Source organism: Hyperoodon ampullatus, assembly GCF_949752795.1.
Source record: "Hyperoodon ampullatus genome assembly, chromosome: 4".
NCBI lineage: Eukaryota > Metazoa > Chordata > Mammalia > Artiodactyla > Ziphiidae > Hyperoodon > Hyperoodon ampullatus.
Window position 1 is genome coordinate 146732293 of NC_136917.1, and position 20867 is coordinate 146753159.

The 20867-nt window shown below is 40.6% G+C and overlaps 1 protein-coding gene across 1 annotated transcript in view; it reads right to left on the bottom strand.

The window, feature by feature from the left end:
* SPEF2 (sperm flagellar 2) overlaps window positions 1-20867 on the bottom strand; it is a gene marked incomplete at both ends in the record, with an annotated part of 167901 nt that overhangs the window by 115415 nt on the left and 31619 nt on the right. Inside the window, 3 exons of the mRNA XM_079702960.1 lie at window positions 10017-10185; window positions 11067-11254; window positions 15259-15447. Coding sequence (XP_079559086.1) covers window positions 10017-10185; window positions 11067-11254; window positions 15259-15447 — 546 coding nt within the window. The remainder of the gene's footprint in view (window positions 1-10016; window positions 10186-11066; window positions 11255-15258; window positions 15448-20867) is intronic.

Below are 20867 nucleotides of genomic sequence, written 5' to 3' on the forward strand. Positions count from 1 at the left end.
AATCTTCAGTTCTGATTTCATGTCTTTAAGTACCACCTTGGATTCATCTCTTAGATATTTGCAAAAAGGAAGAGTAAATATTTAACTTTATACTAACAATGACTCAAACCAGAGAGGTACAGAGTAGATATTTACTTATCAAATACATTTTAAAATAATTGGTAATAATTAAAGATCCAGCTCATATTTTTAGATCTTATTTTGTGTGATTTAGATCTTAGTTTAGCTTGCTTATTTTATAGTATCTTAGAAAATAGTTCTTTGTACAATTCCTGTTTTTAAAAGTTTTTCATAATGTAAATCTTTAAAAAACTATTACCAATTATTTTTATTACTCAAAATGAAATAAAAATTTCAGGCCTGTTGGAAAACAGACCAACTAATAGCTAAATTGTATCCAAAGGAAAAGTCTTCTTGAGTGGGAGATGAGGGGATTTGTTAACTCAAGACCAAATGCCTTGGGCAGGAAATGATGTCTTAACCAGGTACATTTGCCCAATTGTCCACTTATAATATTTAAATTCACTGGAAAATCTACATATTTCTCTTTAAAGTTTTTGGGACATACTCAAGGTGATATCTTTAGCAGTTACTGAAAAATTCTGATGAGGCAGGTGACTCTTAGTTAGGACACCCCAAATACTTCCTGAACTTAGTTTTGTCTACATGCTTGAAATTAAATGAAATCATGGAGAAAATACAAAGATAGGGAGAGAGTACAAGTATAAGCTCACAGTTCATAGGATTAGGTCAGTTTTGAGTTAATACCTTTAAACCAACTGACATCTACTCATATTTCACAATTCAGTTGAAACTCATCCCTTCTAATGGGCCCCCCATAACCTCCGTGTTTATCCATACTTAATATCATGCTCTGGAATGGTTTTTCTCTCATCCCCACTAAATTGTGAACACCAAGAGGGAAGGATCTCTATCTTAATCAACTTCATATCCCTAGTTCCAAGAACAGTGCTGGAACATAATAGGTGTTCAATATACATTGACTGACTGACTGAATGAATGAATCAATTAGCCGTATAGGCTCAACATATGTGAACAGAATAAATGAATAAATGCATGGATATTGCATTTTATTAATTTTGATTAAATACAAAGATGACTTAGTTCTCCAAATAAGATAGGCACAACCCAACCTAAAATCTAAGAACAAGATCAGAAAGTGTCATCCTCACAGATGGAAGTTAGCAAGAATCCACACACTATGTATGAAATTAGCTAACCCTGGAAGCATTTCTAGAAGTAACAGCTTGTAGTATGATTTTGAAAGAGCTTCTCTATTAAATCAAGCCATCCTTTTTTATGACAGCAGAAAGCATATCAGTTAAAATGTACTAAATTATAAATAATTTATAAATTGGGACTTGTAAGAAGTTCTGCCAGAGATTTTAACAGGGTCCAGAGGGGGTAAGAAGCAGGCTGGGTGAATGGATAGGTAAGGTCTGCTCTATGGCAAGCTGTTATGACCTGGTTACTTTCATATTCCTAACTGGATATTTGTCTTGGGTTTCCTAAACTACATTGACCCAAAGGTGTACCACATGACTGGCAGATAATAAAAATAAGCTGCGAAAATTTCAGCTCTGTTTGTGGCAATTACCCAGGGCCTCCTTACTTAACTTCCAAGCTTTTCATCTGAGTCCTGGCCTGTTCCAGTACTGCCTACCTTCCAACCTGCTGGCTTTGTTTCCACTTACTAGTCTGTTTCTTACCCAGTCTCAGCTTTGATCATTGACTTGCTCAAAGGACTTGGCTTGATCCCACCTCTGCCTCTTATCGTTTATGGCTACTTCAGGTAAATTATCTTGACCACTTTTATTCCAGCTCTAACAACCCAACCTTTGGCACTAGCTCTCATGGTTGACATTCTGTTGGGGTCTGTCCTGTCTCCTACCAGAAGGAATCAGATATAGAAGCACATCTATTATTATGGCAACATGGAAAGTCTAGTGGCTATATTCCAGTTCCTGTGCTTGGGGAATTTGGCACTCAGAAAAAAACCAAACTTCACAGGGAAGTACTGAGGTAAAACTTTGTAGCTTTTGGAGCCTCTGTTCTTTGCCTTCTCTTCCTAGGCTCTTTGTCCTCCAACCACCCAAAAACCCTGAGAGAATCTGGAGGAACTGCTTAAATTTGTAATTCAGCTGTTAAAATTCATCACAATTATCCATGGTTCTCAGGAGAAGAAGAAAGGATGGTTGGATATCTTGCCTGATGGGGAGTTCAGCTCATGTAACCTGTCAGCCCTAGAGGGCTTCTTGACCACTGCGTGGGACCTGTTTGACAGGCAGGTTCCTATCAAAGATTGGCAAGATTGATGGAAAGATGGATGCTGCCCTCTCCTGCCTCTGACAAGGAGGAAGGGAGGACGGGGAGTTAGCTGATGTGCAACTCAATCCTGACCTCTTATCCAAGAATTGTCATGGAACGGGCTCTCTATCGGGACCCATTTCCAAGAAGCCCTCAGAACTTGAAAAGATGAGCTGACCCTGCTGAGTGAGTCTGGCAGCCTTTCCAAGTCACCTGACCTCCAGTCAGGTCAGAATATGGTCAGCTGCCTGGCCACACCTTCCTGCCAGACAATTTGGCCTTCAGCTTCCAGAGAAGGCAGGGGCATGGTGATGTACAGTTCTCACTGACATTGGCATGGTAGATGCGTCTGCAGAGAGGAGACATGCCTCTGCACTAGAGTGCTGAGTGTGGACCACATCTTATCTATGGCCAGGAAATGCAAGCGTCGCCCATGGTAACGAGGGAAAGGCAGATGTTATCACTACTTCACCTGCTATGCTCAGCTGAAGACTGTTTGGGCTAGAAGCAGCATTGTGAGTAGCCAATGCCTTTCTATAGGTTGATCCCATGGTTAATTCTGGCTCATCAGGAAATCTGAAGAACGGTGCTAGTCCAATAATGGCTTTCATTCAGCAGCTTGCTCACTTCTGTCCCAGCAGTAGACTTCCCCAGTCTGCCCTGATCTAATACTATGGAAACAGACATATTTAATTCTAGTCTGTCACAAAAGAAGACCCAGGACAACAGACTCCATCTACCTTGTGGTTATTTTTGGAGAGAAATTCAAATTGGCCATGGTCATTTAGTTAGAATGTGACAAAGATCACTGTCAAAGCCTACAGGCCCACACTTGAGGGAGCCTGGCACCTCCCTATGCAATCCAATAACTCTAGCTTCTAACAAGTCCAGAAGTTCAGAAAGCTCAGCAGTTGTGAGCAATGGCAGGCTTCTTTTCCCAAAACTCTGAGCTACTGATTACTTGTAAGTCAGGCAGCTAGAATCACTGGGCTGATACTTTGTCTTACAGGTTTGATTACCAGGGATAACTGAGGTTAAGCCACTCTGAGAGATCCTCTGTCCTGAAAACTTACATTTCAGTGCTGCTGAAATTCAAGGACAAATCAGATGCAAACAGTGGGCAGGGGCTTCTGCTTAGCACTCTGATTCAACACACGCAAAGCGACCCACTGAGATCACGTGGAAGAGTAGCTTACTTGCCCCCAAATGACAGGCTCCTACTCCTGGTTCCATTCTCTGTTCTAGAATGCCACATGGCCCTCCAAGGCATTGATCATGGCACACTGGGAGCTGCAGCAGCTGTGCAACTAGCCCAGTGCTTTTCAAAGCAGAATTGCCTGGGTCTAAAACAAATTAAGACTAAGGCTATTGAATTTCTCCTGATGCCCTAGTGCCCTTGGGACAGCATCACACTGGACTTCATATCACATGTCTCCTTGTGCCATAAACAATTCTGGTGGTAGTGGCCATCCTTATGAAAACAGTAATCTCCTTCCTTAGATGCTCAAACTATGCTCTGTTCATCATCAGGGAGATGGTAGTCTTCCTCAAGATCACTTTTTTACTAATTTCTGTGGTCTTGTGGACACAGAAAGAACTTTTCCAGAGACTTCTACATCCAAATTCACCTGTCTGTTGCCACTGCCCAGCCAAGGACAGTCAAATAGGCTTGGTTAAAATTTCTTAAATGTCACAAAGCATGGAGACACTATGACTTGGTCTAACTATCTTGTCACTGCAAAATTCAGTTTTCCACACAGAATACCCTCTCTCATAATAATGACCACTGTCACTCTCCCTATTTTCTTTGTTTCACTGCTAAGGTTGACACCTCAAAGAGGTGTTGAGCACCCCAAAACAGCTTAGAAATGGCATTGACCAATATATGAAGGACTACTCTAGGGCCAACGTACTAAAGAATATGGCCGACAGATTCTGGGTACTGGACGGGAGTGGTAGGGTCTTCTGGATGGGAGTTTCTCTGGTTCTGAGCCCAACACATCTGCCCAACACCAAAATTCAAAGACTTTCTTGGATCCATTCAAGTTTCTTGTGGTTACCAACCCCAATGTATTCTTGCCATATTTATCTGCCAAGACATAGCTTTAGTGTTCAGATCCCCAGAGCTAGCTCTAAAATACTAGATGGGAAGTCTGAGCAATTGATTGAAGAGAAGCTGGACTTGAGGCATAGAAGCTGGCTTCCACAGTTGTCCAAGTAGGTAAAGGATGGACCTTGTGGCAGGAAACCCAGGGAAGACTTGACCACTCTCTGTCTTGCCTGGTCCCAGATGACAGGGAGCCTGAGAGAGAATTAGATTCTCCCTATTCTATGTGATCTAGAGCAAACAAAAATGAGTGGTGAACGTTTACTCTAGTCTCATTCATATCAGTCACCCAGGGATCTTCTGGTTGGCTATGGTCTTCTCACTCCTCTTTCCATTCCACTTCTATCTGGGTGCCAGTTCTTTAACTCTGCAAACCATTTCTCAATTCTGGTCTAATGCCTTGAACCTGACACCTTAATTCAACTATTCCTACCATCGTTTTCTAATGAACTCAGCTTGTCTGCAATTCTAGTAATTTGAAGCCAAATACCCTTCCCATGACCCAGGCTTCCCTTCTATTACACAAGACACATACCCGATAGACACAGCCCCAGACCTGTGCCAAGCCTACTCCAGCCTTCTGAAGTCCTTGGCCCACAACAGTTAGAAGACACCCTTGGGCCTAGGGCAACCATAGCTCCCTTTGAAGACTAATACAGTGACATTTTGTTTTGTGAGTTAGTATCACTATGCTTGATAACCATTCATCAGTATTGTAGGGCATAATGGTGATTCCACCAAGACACAGACACACAATGAGGTCTAACCTGAGAAAGCCTTACCATTAGAGGAGAAATTTAGTGAGAGCCTGAGTCAAAAATGTAAGCAAAGAGAGAGGAAAATTACAGCAATGAATGCATAGGATGAACCTGGGAACATTCCTTTCAGTACCAAACTTCTTTCTTAGCTCCTATTTTGGAGGCTGATAATGGTTTTGTTACCTATCTTGGAAAATGTTTGTATTTTAGCAGATGCCTCTGACGTCTCCATCCATGCCTTTAGCCCACATGATAATGTGGGCCATCAGGTACAATGGCAGGCAGGAGTTTTAAAGCAGAATGGCCTGACGGAAAATCTCAACTCCCTTCATGTAAGCAAGTGCTTACTCCACCTACTTAACAGTCACATATATTCCTGCATATCTGAAAATAAAAGGCATAACCATCATAAATTCACAGTCAAAAAGTAAGTCATTAAGACTTCTTATCAGGGCACAAAAGAGGCCATGAAAAAAAAATTTCATTTGAAATTAGGGGTTCCTTGCTTGACTAGTAAGTTTGCACTTTGCGACATTTTTTGTGTCCTGAATAAGCACGTATGTCAGAGACTGAATTGTGTCTCTCCAAAATTCATTTATTGAGGCCCTAACTCCCACTGTGACGGTATTTGGAGATGGGGCCTTTGGGAGGTAGTTAGGTTTAGATGAGGTTATGAGGGTGGAGGCCTCATGACAGGATTAGTGTTCTTTTAAGAAGAAGAAGAGAGATCAAAGTTCTCTTTCTTTCTCCTCTATGTGAGGACATGACAAGAAGGTGGCCATTTGTAATTCAGGAAGAGAGTCCTCACTGTGGAACCAAATCAGCTGGGACTTTGATCTTGGATTTCCTAGAACTGTGAGAAATAAATTCCTATTGTTGAAGCCACCCAGTCTACAGTATTTTCTTATGGCAGCTTGAGCTAATACAATGGGTATCTTTAAACACACACACACACACAACAAAAACAACAACTATAACAGCCACAAAAAAAATAAGATGATCTATTCACATGACCTTAAGACTCATCTACTAAAATCTCTCACTGTGCTTGGGTCAGTTATCCAGTGACATCACTTGAGTGATACAGGCTTCAAACTGATATTCTGCCCACAGGGAACTGATTAAATACTAAACCATGAAAATTTGGGTCATTCATCGGGAAGCCAGGGAGCAAGGCAAGAGCTAGGCTGAAGAGTCCACTGTCAGATGTCAAACCTAAAAAGCCACTGGATCAACGCCAAAGGCTGGGATTGGAGAGTAAGAAGAAGATAGTACCTGGATAGTGCCTTTAGGTCAAACAAGTCAGATGAGACTTACATAGGAAGACAAAATACCCAATGGTGCATTTAGTCCCACATTCCTATTCTCGAGTGGAAAAAGACCTCATGATAATAAATGTCATTCTATAAGTAAATTTGGGGATGGGTAGGTATACATCTGCTGTAGTGACAAGAGTATGAATGTTAAACCATAACATATACAATTACATCTTAAAGTCTAGTTAAGGGAAAGTCATAAGCCAAAAGTGTGACTGATAAAAACGTGCATTTCAACACATGCTGTAGGGTTAGCCCAACAACCACAGCAAACTAAGAGATCATTAACTTCAGTAGTAATTTTCATTAAAAACAAAAATAACAGCAGTTAAAAACTATGACCAGCTTCAGACAACACGGATGATGTGCTGGACACAAAACATCCTTCCTACAAATTGTAGGAATTCCAACTACAACTTGTTCGTGAGCATGCGCAGCAGCGACCTGAAAATTGCCAAGTGCTTCGTGGCATGGACTTCTTAGAAAAATCTGCATCAGCAGGAAACCGTGGCCATGAGCTAATTTTAGTTTATGAACACCCCATTTTAGTAACTCAAATTCATTCAGTAGATAACTGCTAATAAGCAACTTATGTTAAAATAAAATGCTATGGAATTGTGAGTCATTTGCCAGGAAGAATCATGGAAAGGATTTGCATTTGGGGGAGTCTGGGGTTTACCAGGAGGAGTCCACTGCATAACTGAGAACCAGTGGCTGCTATGTGGGGGGTATGCTCTTAGCTGAACTGGAGCAGCTGGGCTCCTGGCTTAGCCTGCTGCCGGTGGTCTATAGCATTTCGGGACTCCTCCCCACTCTCTATTAAACAACTCCTTGTTATCCTATGGCAGTTGGCTGGGAATCCCAGTAGTGTTTGGCTGCTCCATGATGCTGCTTCTGCCTCATTCTTAGGAGAGATAAATGATATTTTTGGCCACACCATTCCTGGGCTAGAGCTCTCTCACATGTAGCCAGTCTATAAAGAGAGTATGATGATTAGAAAATAATGTCAAATTATTGGCAGCTATATATGACATGGACATGAGCAAAATTTTGTTTTTATGCCAGTTTCTAGGTGTGATATTTAAAATTTTTAAACATGATAGCTTACTCTAACGGAACTTTAAAAGTATGATCTCAAAACCAGGAAGCATCTGTTCTACACTGATGGTGGGTATAGGCATTAATAAAATATGCTAAGAATGTAAACTTTTTGAAGATCAATTTCTAAGGTACGTGTTTGATTGATGGATTAAAAATCCTGAGCAAAGTTAGCACTTTGCTAAAACTGTTCCACGTTTATTAAGCCAGATGTGTTGATCCTCTGCCTGTTGTGAAAGACTATTTTAGCCAGATAATGTATTTTCCAAGTTGAAACATTTATTTTTTACTTAAATGCAAAACATTTAACAAGTATCTGAAGAGACAAAAGCTCTAATAATAGGGAATGCTAATAGGATAGTTTACAGTAGATGCTAACACCTGTATGTGGTATATTTTCCATCATGTAGTCAAAATGAACACAACATATAAACACATATCAGAAATCCTAAGGTAGTATTCACTTCTAGGACAACAGCAAAGGCCATAAACAAAATAAACTGCATTACCAGACATCCACGTACTCCTAAAAAATGTTTATAATTTCTTGCAAAAGAAACGTACAGGCTGCTTCAGGATGTGGGTGAGACAAGCATGTTCCTGTGGTAACAATTTCCCAAACAAGAAAATAGTTAAAAAGACAAATCTTTGCTAAGCTGCAGACTACCAGGTCTCCTGATTTATGAAAGCAACAAGATAGAGCTGGTTAAGAAATAACTCAGAAATAAATATTTCATGAATCAGCAAAATCTGTCAAGTAAAATGACTTGAATTTACAATGGAAAGAAATACCTTCACATAGTTTGACACTGTCAAAGCATTTTATTATGTAGCATTGAACTTTAGGTTGACATACTAGATCTAGAATATTCTACAACCATGCAAAATAAATATGCACATATATCCCGTAAGGTTCTGGCCAATCCTTAATAAATAATAATTATTTTAGTGATCCAAATATAGATTCATCCAATTAAAATATGGTGTACGTTTAGTTTCTCATAATCTCATTTTCTTTCCTTCTTTTTAAAATAAGCTTGTCTTCTTCAATAGTTACATATTAGTGCTATTTTACACTTTGCCCTGTTCATTGTCATTCATTCATTTTATTTGTGAATCCTTTCAACAGACATTGAGTATTTGCTAAATACCAGCAGATGATTGGGTCGAATCATCTTTTCTTTTTTTTTTTTTAAATTTATTTATTTATTTTTGGCTGCATTGGGTCTTCGTTGCTGCACGTGGGTTTTCTCTAGTTGCGGTGAGTGGGGGCTACTCTTCATTGCGGCGTGTGGGCTTCTCATTGCGGTGGCTTCTCTTGTTGCGGAGCATGGACTCTAGAGCGCAGGCTCAATAGTTGTGGTACATGGGCTTGGTTGCTTCGTGGCATGTGGGATCTTCCCAGACCAGGGCTCAAACCCATGTCCCCTGCATTGGCAGGCAGATTCTTAACCACTGCACCACCTGGGAAGTCCAATCTTTTCTTTTTTTCATGTTGAATTTACTACTCTTCTGAAACTCATTCAATAATATTTCTAATAATTAAAAGCCTCATTCTTCACCCCAATGCTGATGATCTATGCAGAACTTCTATCCCATAGCCATTCATTTCACATCTTTCCCACTAAAAGTGAAATGAAGTGGGGTAGGGAAGGCAGGGTGGTGAGGTAAGAAACTGGTACATATTATTTGCATCCAACACTCAGTGCACTTGGTTAAGTGTTTAACACATATTACCTTAAATAAGTTTCACAACAACAAAATAAGGTAATCATATTATTATCCCCATTTCATATATCGGGAAACCGAGACTCTTAGCACTTAAGGGACTGGCCACCTAAGGTCTCACAGTTAGCAGTTGGCAGTGCCAATAATGGGACCTTGGCCTGTTTACTCCAAAGGTTTTTCAGCAGCTCTTCTAAGAAGCACAGTTGGCACCCCATACCTTTAAAAATCTCATTGAATAAAATTTTGTTTGCATCTATGCTACTTGGAAAACTCAGACCTCCTCTTCTTCCATTTTCCTCCAAAAACAATATGCTATTTAGATAAATTTTAGAAACATACATTTAACCAGGGGTTTTGAAGCAAAGGTAGACAGCTCACACACAGAAAATTGCTAATGAATAATTAAAAACTTTAAAATTCTGAAATCTACCTATTGTATTATGTGTAATTTTTTTTCAGACCACCCTCTAGTATTACTGGAAGTAACAGATAATAGATTATGAATAGGTTAGGTATTTAAAAGTTAGTACTATAAATACAAATTAAACCAAGGGAAAATGCAAACATAAAATGCCCAATTTTGTTAGTAGAGATGAAAAGAAATAATATCACAAAATTAATGCTAAAGCAACACTGTTTATTATGTTGCATTCTCTTTAATTATTACACATCAGTAGGTACCTTATATTCTTCATAATCATTGTTATCTAGCAAGTCCCTTTTCTCCAGTTCTATAAGCTGTTCTGCAGAGAGCTTAGCTGGCAGATGCTTAAGAGACGTTTGCTCATATATGGGCTTTCCATTAAAAAACAGTTCCTTCCAATCATGCATCAACTTATATGGAATCAGGCTACAGCAAAAAAGAAAAAAAAAGGTTGAGAGGAATCAATGGTTAGTTAAATACACATCTTAAATCTTAGTCTTTCTATTACCATGTTCATTCACCAGGATCTGCTCTTTGAGGCCAGAGGTTCCTCTTACTATGACATTTCTAATAGCCAGTAAAATGGCTGAAGCTTAGTAGGTTTGAATGAATAAATGTTACCTAAAGCCACTGGTTCTTCAAATTTTCTTTGATTGTGCACTGAAAGCACAATATATCTAAAAATACTGATGACTGGGCTTCCCTGGTGGTGCAGTGGTTGAGAGTCTGCCTGCTGATGCAGGGGACATGGGTTCGTGCCCCGGTCTGGGAAGATCCCACATGCCGTGGAGCGGCTGGGCCCATGAGCCATGGCCGCTGAGCCTGCACGTCCAGAGCCCGTGCTCCTCAACGGGAGAGGCCACAACAACAACAACAAAAAAGACATAAATACACCTTAGGGGCTTCCCTGGTGGCGCAGTGGTTGAGAGTCCGCCTGCCGATGCAGGGGACGTGGGTTCGTGCCCTGGTCCGGGAAGATCCCATATGCCACGGAACGGCTAGGCCCGTGAGCCACGGCTGCTGAGCCTGCACGTCTGGAGCCTGTGCTCCACAACGGGAGAGGCCACAACAGTGAGAGGCCCGTGTACCGAAAAAAAAAAAAAAATACACCTTAAATCAGGCTAGTCATTGGGTGAATTAAGTCTGTAATCAAGGTATCCTGGACCCCACGTCTTAGTCTTCATTTCACAAAACACTGTTATCTCTCTTTACTTATCAACTTAGTGCCTACATCACAGTCTTACCCTTTTCTCGTTTGCTGTGGTGTCTCTATTGTATTAACTATTGTAATAAAAAACAACACTTACTTATTTGTCAACATTCGATAGTCCGCCACTTTAGTGGACAAATCAAGGATTTGATCCAAAATTTCTGCACATATTGAATAATGCTTTCTGTAACGAGCTTGAACCCTTTCCACGGCAATCTGCTCATGAATTTCCTTAACTCTGAGGGCTTGTTCTTCATAATCAATCTTGGCTTGTCTGGCCAAAGCCTAAGAAGCAAAGACATATTTTTAAGTCACTGTAATTGGGCAATAATTCAAGTAGAAATAATGTCATCATTTCAATAGCTAAAAAAAAAATCTCTAAATAGAATGAAACTTCCTTTTATATCAGAAAAAAATGAGAGAGCACTTTCTCCTTAATACGTTAAGTACTGAGTGTGATGGCAAAGACAATATGGGAAATATTCCACCCTTAGCTTATGTAATCAGCAAAACCCAGTACAGAGAAAAGTGTGCTATGTGGATTAATGATAAATTGGATCTGAAGTGTTTAAAAAGAAGTCCTGAGTTCATGGACTGCAAATACAGTGGGGGATCACAGAGAAACAGGCAAGCATAGCTGGCTCCCAAGCATAGCTGGCTCCTTTGTACCCATCTCAGGAGCCTTAACCTGACACATCTGCTCTGGCCAATGCCCTATGTCTTTTAGTGGGAGACTTCTAGGATAATGATTTATACTTAGAAAATATTTTGGAAATTCCCTGATTATACTGGCTTGAGAATATAACACATTTGCCAACAAATGTTAAATGTGTTTAGACAACAAAACCTTCTGCTGTTACAACCTAAATAAATAGATAAAATTCATTCATAGAGACGTATTTCTGCAGAAAGTAACAAAATACTTGACTAGTTTGGCATTACCCTCTGTTTGCTTTGTACTATTGTTTTGTTTAGGGAACCCACTCTTCATACTAAGTACAAAGGTCAAACTTGGCATGATCAAATGTTGCTTTTCAAACAGTTACACCAACTCCTTGAGAAATTCTATCCTGTGCTAACGTGCTCCAGAAACAAGAGCTGCCTCCTGAAACTTAACCCAACAAGTGTACGATGGCGGTAAACATGGGTCTGCAGGAGCTGTGTTTGAATTCAAGCCTTAGTTTCTACAGGTGTCAAGTACTAGCTGTGGGACCTTGGCCAAATCAGAGCTTCCCCTTGTCTCCACTTCCTCTCTGTGAAGCGGGGGTGGTAAAAAGACTCGGCATGAAGAGAAATTAACTGTCAGAGCGAATACCTGTTGTCACGATACTATTCACAAGTAACTAAATGCATGACAATGGGCTGCTACTGTCCACTGAACCAAATGGAAGCTTCATTTGGTTTGTTATTGTTGTTTGATTTTGTTAGTTTGCTTTAGTTTTGTTGGGAAAGAAGTTGGTCTGGGTGACCTCTGAGGTCAATTCTGTACATTTGGCATGTTCAGGAATGACACCAGAATTTGTTATTGTTGTATTGTTTTGTAGGCCCTGCTTTCATGGAGAAAGCATCCAGTTTAACTATAGAGCCCTATGGCATGCTTCATGAAGTGTGAAGACTTCAGAGGGAAGAGGAATCTGAGAGAGTAGGAGCAGCCAGATGACAATTTACAGAGCGAGCCAGTGAAATGGGTTGTGAGGTTGGTTTACTACTGAGTGCCTGGAAAGCATGTGGAAATATTTAAGATGCCACAGAACCAGAAACTTGACGGGAGCCCAGGAACAACCGCTGCAGGAATGGAGCAGCTTTCTCCCAGTGTTCTCTCCCTCCGTCCCTGCTCCCTCTCTCCTTCCAGGCCTTTCTTCTTTTTAGCCATGGAGTCAGCTATTTCTACCCTGTCCCCATCCCCCGTGCTAAACCCACCACAATTTCCAGTCCCATTACAGCAAAGTGGCTTTTAGCCCTAAATAAACAAAGAAGAAAAAGGAAAAAGAAGTCCGTGGGAGCTAGTAACTCTCAGCGGTGATGAGCCTGGACCTTAGACTCTGAGAACCGCTGTGCTAGGGCCACACCACCAAGCTGTGCAACTTTGAGCTTTCTAAGTTTCATCTTCCTGTCAGATGAAATGTACACAAGAACAGTGTCCACTGCCAAATGGTGCTGTGAGAATTATAAGGCATGTAGTGAACGTAGCTCAATGCTGGACTCAGAGTGAAGGCTCACAAGTGTTGAATGCCATTGCAATGAATTACTGTGAATAATAGTAGGTGGCACTGAACTTTGAAATCAGCAACTGTTTTAATTAATATAGAATATATGCCCATTTGCCTTCAAAAAAGAGATCAGCAGATTTAACCTAAAAACCAAAGAAAACAAACAAAAACTCCTGATGGTGAAAAACATGAAGTTCTCTTTCCCTTTCTCCCTCTCCTCCTCCCTGCTTACTTAGGAACCAGCCTAAGTATTTAGGAACCACTCCTGCTGGCGGACGTGATGCATTCAAACTGTGAAATCAGGCCATCTCAGAGGGAGGGGTGCCCGGCAAGCAGATACCTCAATTTTGGGAAAAGGTTATTGCGTAAATTTTTTTCAGGGGCTTCAGAGCCTCAAAATTCTGGCCTCTGAGGCTCTAGCAGACCAAGTGTCCCAATCCTCTGAAGTGAGTCCAGGCCTAGGTAAGGAAAGAACAGGTCATGCTTCTCATCACAGTGAGATCAGTCCTGCTCTGAGACCGGTGCTTTACTATTTTGCACTGAATTAACTGGGCTTGTGAAGCAAACATATTTAGCAAACAGGCACTTATTTCTAATGTAAGCAAATGCCACTCAATCCGTTCAAGTTTACTCTTGTCAAAAAAGAGAGATGAAACAATTATCCAGATAATTCAGCTATTAAAGACACTTGAGATCATGCAGGTCAAATTCATGGCGTATGGCTCCCCGCTCTCCTCCTAACGCTTTGGCTTTGTCTGTTCTACAGAGGCAAAGGCACCATTTTCCTGACTCTGGAGAATACTGTACTTTCCAAATGACATTTCTCAAAATTGCATAATTTTGGCAAAAAATGTGTTCCACTTTCATGGAATATCACAGTGGAAACCATGATTCTGATAAATAAAGCATTGCCTTCCTATTTTCTGTAAGGTTTTCTCTTCTGCTCAGCCTGGTTTTGTGAATGTTTTATGACAGTAAAGATAGGCTATCTAAAATGCCACTCATATGAGCTTTATATTTCTTCAATCAAATCTGGCTTAACAGACTGAATAAATGTGAAACCACCCCAAGAGGAACAAGACAAGAAGTGATTCATATAAATCCCTTGATAAAATAAATCTATTTTGGTTATTAGAACTGTACATATAAAGATAAGGAAAATGTTAACATATCAAATAACTAAAAGATTAGATAATTTGATTTTCAGAGTTATAAAGGGCCTAGACAGAATGATACCGTCCGTGGTGGCCAAGAGCATACCTGGCACCCACATCTTGGCTTCTGTAACCATTCTCAACTACAATGAACCAGGGTACTCTAGAAAAATGGCTTGTTCTAGTTCTGAGGACGGAATAGCACAGTATGGGCCTGGGAAATCTTGTTTTACCAGAAAGCAAGGAATTGCTTATCCAAGACTAATGGTGTCTTATAAAAAGGAGGCAGCTTGAAAGTGCTCTCACTGCCTGAAAATAGTATTCACTTAGAATAATGAACACCAATAACATTCCAGTGAACCTAGTGGACTTTAAAGAAAAAGAAAGTCCTTTATGCTTCTAGGAAACAAGAGTAATGACTCAAGGAAACAAAATTTAGATTATCATTCACTTTTTTTGACAGCACACTTTCTACCTGAAGAAAATGGAATAATGTATTTAAGATATTCAAGGAAAGAAAATGTGAACTAAGGATTTTATATACAACAAAACTGACGAGTATAAAAGGCACATACTGTTATCAATAGGCAAGCACTCAGGGAATATTGTTCCCATGAGCTGTTCTTGAGGAATCTACTGGAGAGCTTCAGACAACAGAAATGACCAGAGAGATGTGGACATAAGGACTGAGGGTGAGCATTAAATATTTGTAGAATCAAGACTAAAGGGAGAGAGTATAGTATGTAGATGCTATGTGTGCTGTCAGTGCAGTTGTACAAAGATAAAAATGGGGAGGAAATAGAGAGATCATACAAAAAATTAACTCATTAAATGATTGGCATCTAAACGCAGCCTTGTTTACCTTGACTTGGTAGGAAGGATCAAAAGTAAACTTAGGAGGATTTTTAAGGGATATATTGTTTACCGCTTCTCGATCGAGAGCATCCTGGAAATCTTTAAGCCGTCTTTCCTCATATTGTTTTTCTCTGAAAATTCTGTTTTGCCGCAAAACTTCCTTTTCGTGCCGAACGTGCATGAGCTGCACGGCGATCCTGCGCTCCTGCTGGGACTGTCGCATCAGCCGGTTGATCAGCTGCTCCTCCCGATAAGCCTCCTGGAAACACCATTGCGAGAGCCAATCATTTGTCAAGGTGATGTCCACATTTCCCGCTGGGCTGAGAAGCCTACACGTAAACCATGTGTAAAAGGCATAGTATTCACCTGCAGAATTGATATTCTGCTATTTGATTTAAATTTGAACATGGCAAAAATTGAGTTATAAAAATGAAAATTTCCACCGACAGTTGTATAATTTTGGTCTCCGGAAACACATGGTTTTGCAACTCCTTATTCTAAATGAATTATTACTTCCTTTAAAATCGGATCAAAAAATAGATTAGGTAATTTTTTCAAGGTTTTATAAACAAAGGGTGTAATTCTCCATTTATAAGCATGTTTTCAGAAACTTGGAATTGTGCTATATGCACGCTTTTTGTTTGTTTGTTTTGTTTTTTGGCTATATGCACCCTTAACATAAATCCTAGTTGTTAAAACAAATGCAGACATTGTCTGGCTGAGGACAGCAGATCTGCTTAGTTCCCAGGGGGGCCATCTCAATTCCTACATGATAGATTGGGCAGATTGGAGAACAGGCTAAGGGGAAATGACCTACAGTTTATCTTAGAAAATCTGAGTGGTTGTAACCTGAGAGAGAAACTAGATGCACTCTCTTGGCTCCCTTGGCTATTTTATTTTATTTTATTTTATTTTTTTTATTTTTTATTTTTTTTTTTTTTGCGGTACGCGGGCCTCTCACCGCTGTGGCCTCTCCCGTTGCGGAGCACAGGCTCCGGACGCACAGGCTCAACAGCCATGGCTCACGGGCCCAGCTGCTCTGCAGCATGTGGGATCTTCCCGGGCCGGGGCACGAACCCGTGTCCCCTGCATTGGCAGGCGGACTCTCAACCACTGCGCCACCAGGGAAGCCCTCCCTTGGCTATTTTAAGAGAACCGAAGGGGAACCAGTGAACAGTGGAAGAAGCATCAAACTGGGAATCAGAGGCCCTTGCCAGTGCAGCCCCAGCTGTACCATTAACTGGCTTGCAGCCTTGGGCAAGTAACTCAGATTATCCGGGCCTATTTCTTGACAGGGGAAATGAAGGGTTTGGGTAGAAGATGATCTCCAAGGCATCTTCAAGCTCTCTCACTCTGTCTAAACAGAGACACCATGTGGAAGGAAGCCGTAATTAAAGTCCTCCAGGGAGAAGACTTAGAAGAACATCTAACTAAACATTGGGGTTGTCCATTTAACACTCAACAATCGAATTGTTCAGGAAGAAAATCTGGCATCACTAGTGACACTGTTTCAGATTGTGGGAGAAATACTATATATATGTTCAGAATCAAGATACAAATAACAATAACACTCTGTGGAAAATACCAAAACTTGAACTGGGGATTATATAAAAGTGTAGATTAAATACAATTCAACTGAAAATAAATATGAATTTTTTTCTGTTATTAATATATAAGATAAGAATAAAATCATGAACAACTTTGAAACATATGTCTCATCTAGTTACAACATTCTAGAAGCTTTAATGTTAATCATTTGTTTCTTTTGAGGTCCAATAGTGGAGGTGAGGCAGAATGTAAAAATGGCCACAGATTCTTCAGTTTTCTTCATCCACAGCCTCCAATGCTATCCTGCAGATATTCCCATCAAAAAGTAGAATCTATTTCTTCACTCCTTAAATATGGGGTATGGGGTGACCTCTGACTTGAACTCACGAATGGGACATTAGCAAAAATAAAACAAAACAAAACACTTGCAGTCTGACTTTCTTAATTCTCTTGTGACCCTTGCCACTGCCACCACAGTTTCTGCTCAACAATAAAATGAGAAACCATAGAGAAAGAGACACCAGCCTTCTCAGTTGGAACTAATGAAACTCTTCCAAGTCAGCCAGCCTCAGCCCACCCACCAGCCAACCAAAGACATCTGAGAGAAGCCGGGTAAGACCAGCAAAAGGCATACATCTGAGCCCAGCCCAAACTGCCTACCACATTTTGGGGGTGGTTTGGGATACATAAAGCATAGTCACAGCCATATTTTTAAAAAGTAGAGCCTTGATTTATTATTCCAAGTGAATTCTATATTGAATTTGGAATATATTCTATATTTGTCTGTATCTACATGGCAAGGCAATTTGGTTGTTGAGAGCTGGTCATTCTGACCCTGATGAAGAACTGGGTTGGTCAAATATGTCTTGGTTATTGCTTAGATGACAACACATTATGATTAAAAAGGAAAAGAAAAGAAATTACTGTTGAATGGATGAGTCAATGCTATGTATATGAAGCTTCAGTATGAAGAACCATCAAGTGTATTAAGACCTGCAACCAAAAGTTGAGTGGAAAAGATTCTTTTTTTGTTCCGTTGTACAAGTAGTTCATGTTTTAGAAACATACTTTTCCCAAAGTTTCATTACAATTTGGGACACATTTTCTCATAGAAAAATATGTTACGGTTAAGTGCTTAGGGCAGCCTACAGATGTCTGTTTAACCCTTAACATAGATGAAATAGTCTACATTTGCAATGAATAAAATAGAAAATAAGAGAAGTCACATTTCTCTTTTCAGTATATTTAATCATATTTGGGGAAGACTTATAGATACACAATCCAAAACGTGCTCAATTTGATTGCCAAGACCTCTGCCTTTCCCATGAGTTGGAGCTAGGAGCTTACTCTGGTGCATACCATTGCTTTAATCCTCTAAAGATGCCCGAGTGGCTCTCCTGGAGGAATGGAGCATGGCAGGAAAGACGTGGAAGCTAAGTATTCAAGGGTCTTTTAGTTAAGAGATGGGGGACGTGTCTGGTGTTCAAATGCCAGTTCCAAGGAAATAATCCAGAAAAGGTTCTGGGAAGGTAGAGATAGCTGTGCTGGAATGAATCCTAAGAACAAGCTTAGATGTTGGCCAAATGATCGCACTACCAGTTGGGAGCCATACAGAGTTCACGGTCTGAAAATCTTCACTTAAATGCCTATGAAGTACTTAAACTCAAGTCCTAAACTAAACTCAGTAACCCCCCTTTGGACCTGGTCCTCCCCCAGTATTTCCCCATCTCCATTGATGACACTATAAACCTATGACTTGGTGACCTAAAATGTTAGGGTCATCCTAAGTCCATTCCTCTTGTCACCCTAATACAACTCTTGAAGAAGTAGTCTATTTTGCCTCCTATGTATGGTTTTAAATCAGTCTACTCCATTCGGTACCTATTGACACTGCCCATTGACGCCCCATAGTGGACATCAGCCCCTCCCCTTACCTTGCCTTCCCTCCAATCCCTCTCCAGAATCTATCTTCTAAAAACGTTCAAGTGATCCTTCTAAACTTAAGTCTCATCATTTCATTCACATAATGACATCTCTTTATGGATAGCTAGGCAAGATAGCAACCTGAGCACAGATCTCTGGCTCTCTCTTTATAAGCCCAACTAAAACAAGGGTCTGTAAACTCCAGGGGGAGATTGCAACAACTTGGAGGCTAGAGCAGATATTATGAGGCATTTCTGATAGATTCACTGCAAATGGAGCCAAATCAAAGTATCCAGGGCTGACACAAGATTCATGTCACACTCCCAAAAAGCAGCAGATACTTGAGGGAAGCAGAGGAAATGCTAACCCTGACAAGTACCATTTTCTCTTTGGAGGAGAGGAGGATGGATGGGAAGGCAGACCATGGCACACATTCCACCACTGTGGAGCAGAGGCACTTGGGTCAGTGGCACAGGGAAGTGGGGACACTTAATGGGAAGGAAGCAGTGGGAGTGGAGGTCCCTTGCTGCATGACCCAGCCTGGTTCTAGATGTAGCAGCTTCCCCAAACAGAGAAGCAGCAGCACAGAGATGAGCTCCCTTGGTGGAAATATCTTTAGTTAGAGCGCCGACATCCTTCAGTGTCTCTTAGGTTGCTGGATCCCTGAACAGATCTCCAGCTAGAGCCTTAAAAAATCAATGCTAAGAGCATTCTGGTTGAAAGTGAGGAAAGCTAGAAAGAATTCATTCACCCCACTTTCTAGGTAAATATCAATCATGGATTATAAGCAGAAAAATAGAAAGAAAAAACCTAGCAGCCAACACACAACTGTTTTGTAAAATAAATGTGTGTTCAAAATCCCATTGCTAGTTAATGAAACTTGAAATAGGTAGTTATTTTAAAATCTACTTTTTAATCATCTAATTTTCATAATTTGTAATTCTTTTAATTAAAAGAGTGACTATCAAGCTGACTGAGTAAAAATATATGTGAATCTGAAGTAAGAAATAACCTTTTAGCACAAAGAGATGGCAGAGTTATTCTCTGAATTTTTCACTAGGAAAGGAGTGACCGCATGGATAAACAGTTTCACCTCTTCATATTTACATGAAGCTTGGATCTCCCTTCAGCTAACAGAACCACTGAGCAGACCAGATGTAGTCAGGTGAATAAAAGAAGTATCTTCAAATGGTCTTTCACATCTCAGCCATACAGATTTGTCCTATTTACTTTAACAACTCAAATCACCTTCCTCCAAGTGCGTTCCTCTTACCATCTTCTGTATCACAGCAAATGACTCCTCCATCCACTCAGCTGCCCAAGCCAGACACTCGGCCCCTCATCCCACGTTTTCACTCCCCCATGTCTAATGAATCAGTGAGTCCTATTGATTTTACTTCTAAAATACCTCCTGAAGCCACTTTTCTCCATCACTACTGCTGCTCCCCTAAATTTAAATGGGGATAGTTTCTTACCTGGATTACAGCAACAGCTATAACTTGGTTAGGCCTCCTGTAATCTATTCTTAAAACTAAAGCCAGAACGATCTTTCTATAAGGCAAATCTAGCCTTGTCACTCTTGTTCCCCTTTGCACTCAGGATAAAATCTCCTATTTGCCTCTTTATATCTTACAAGGCCCATTATGATTTGACCTCTGGTGACTCCTGCCTGATGACATTTAGTTTGCTAAAAGCCCTGAGCCTTTCCATACGATATTCTCTCCGGAGACACAGTTTACCTTCCACCATTTTGGCTTCTGCTGGAAACTAACCCCCATCCCCACCCCCTAAAATCACCCTCACCTTCAATTAGCTAACTCTGACCCTTCCTCATGCTTCTGTGCTATCCCCCTCCAGAAATCATCTCTGAACCAGGTCAGGGCTGGACTTCCCTCCCATGTGTCGCCTGTCCTTCCCATCACCCTCATGGCACCTCCACACTCCAATGTAGTTGCTTGTTTACAGATCCTCTCCCAAACAGCAAGGTCTGTGAGAGCAGATTTCCCATTATTCTTGTTCACTATCGTATCCCAGGACTAGGGCAAGTCCCCGGAGCACAGAGGAGGTTCAGTAAATATGTGTTCAACATAAGAATTGATCAGTGATTCTCAATCTATAGCTGCATCAAATCACCTAGAGGGCCTGTTAACATGGATGATGGGACCTAATTATTCACATTCCTAAAAGTTTCCTGCCGATGCTCATGTT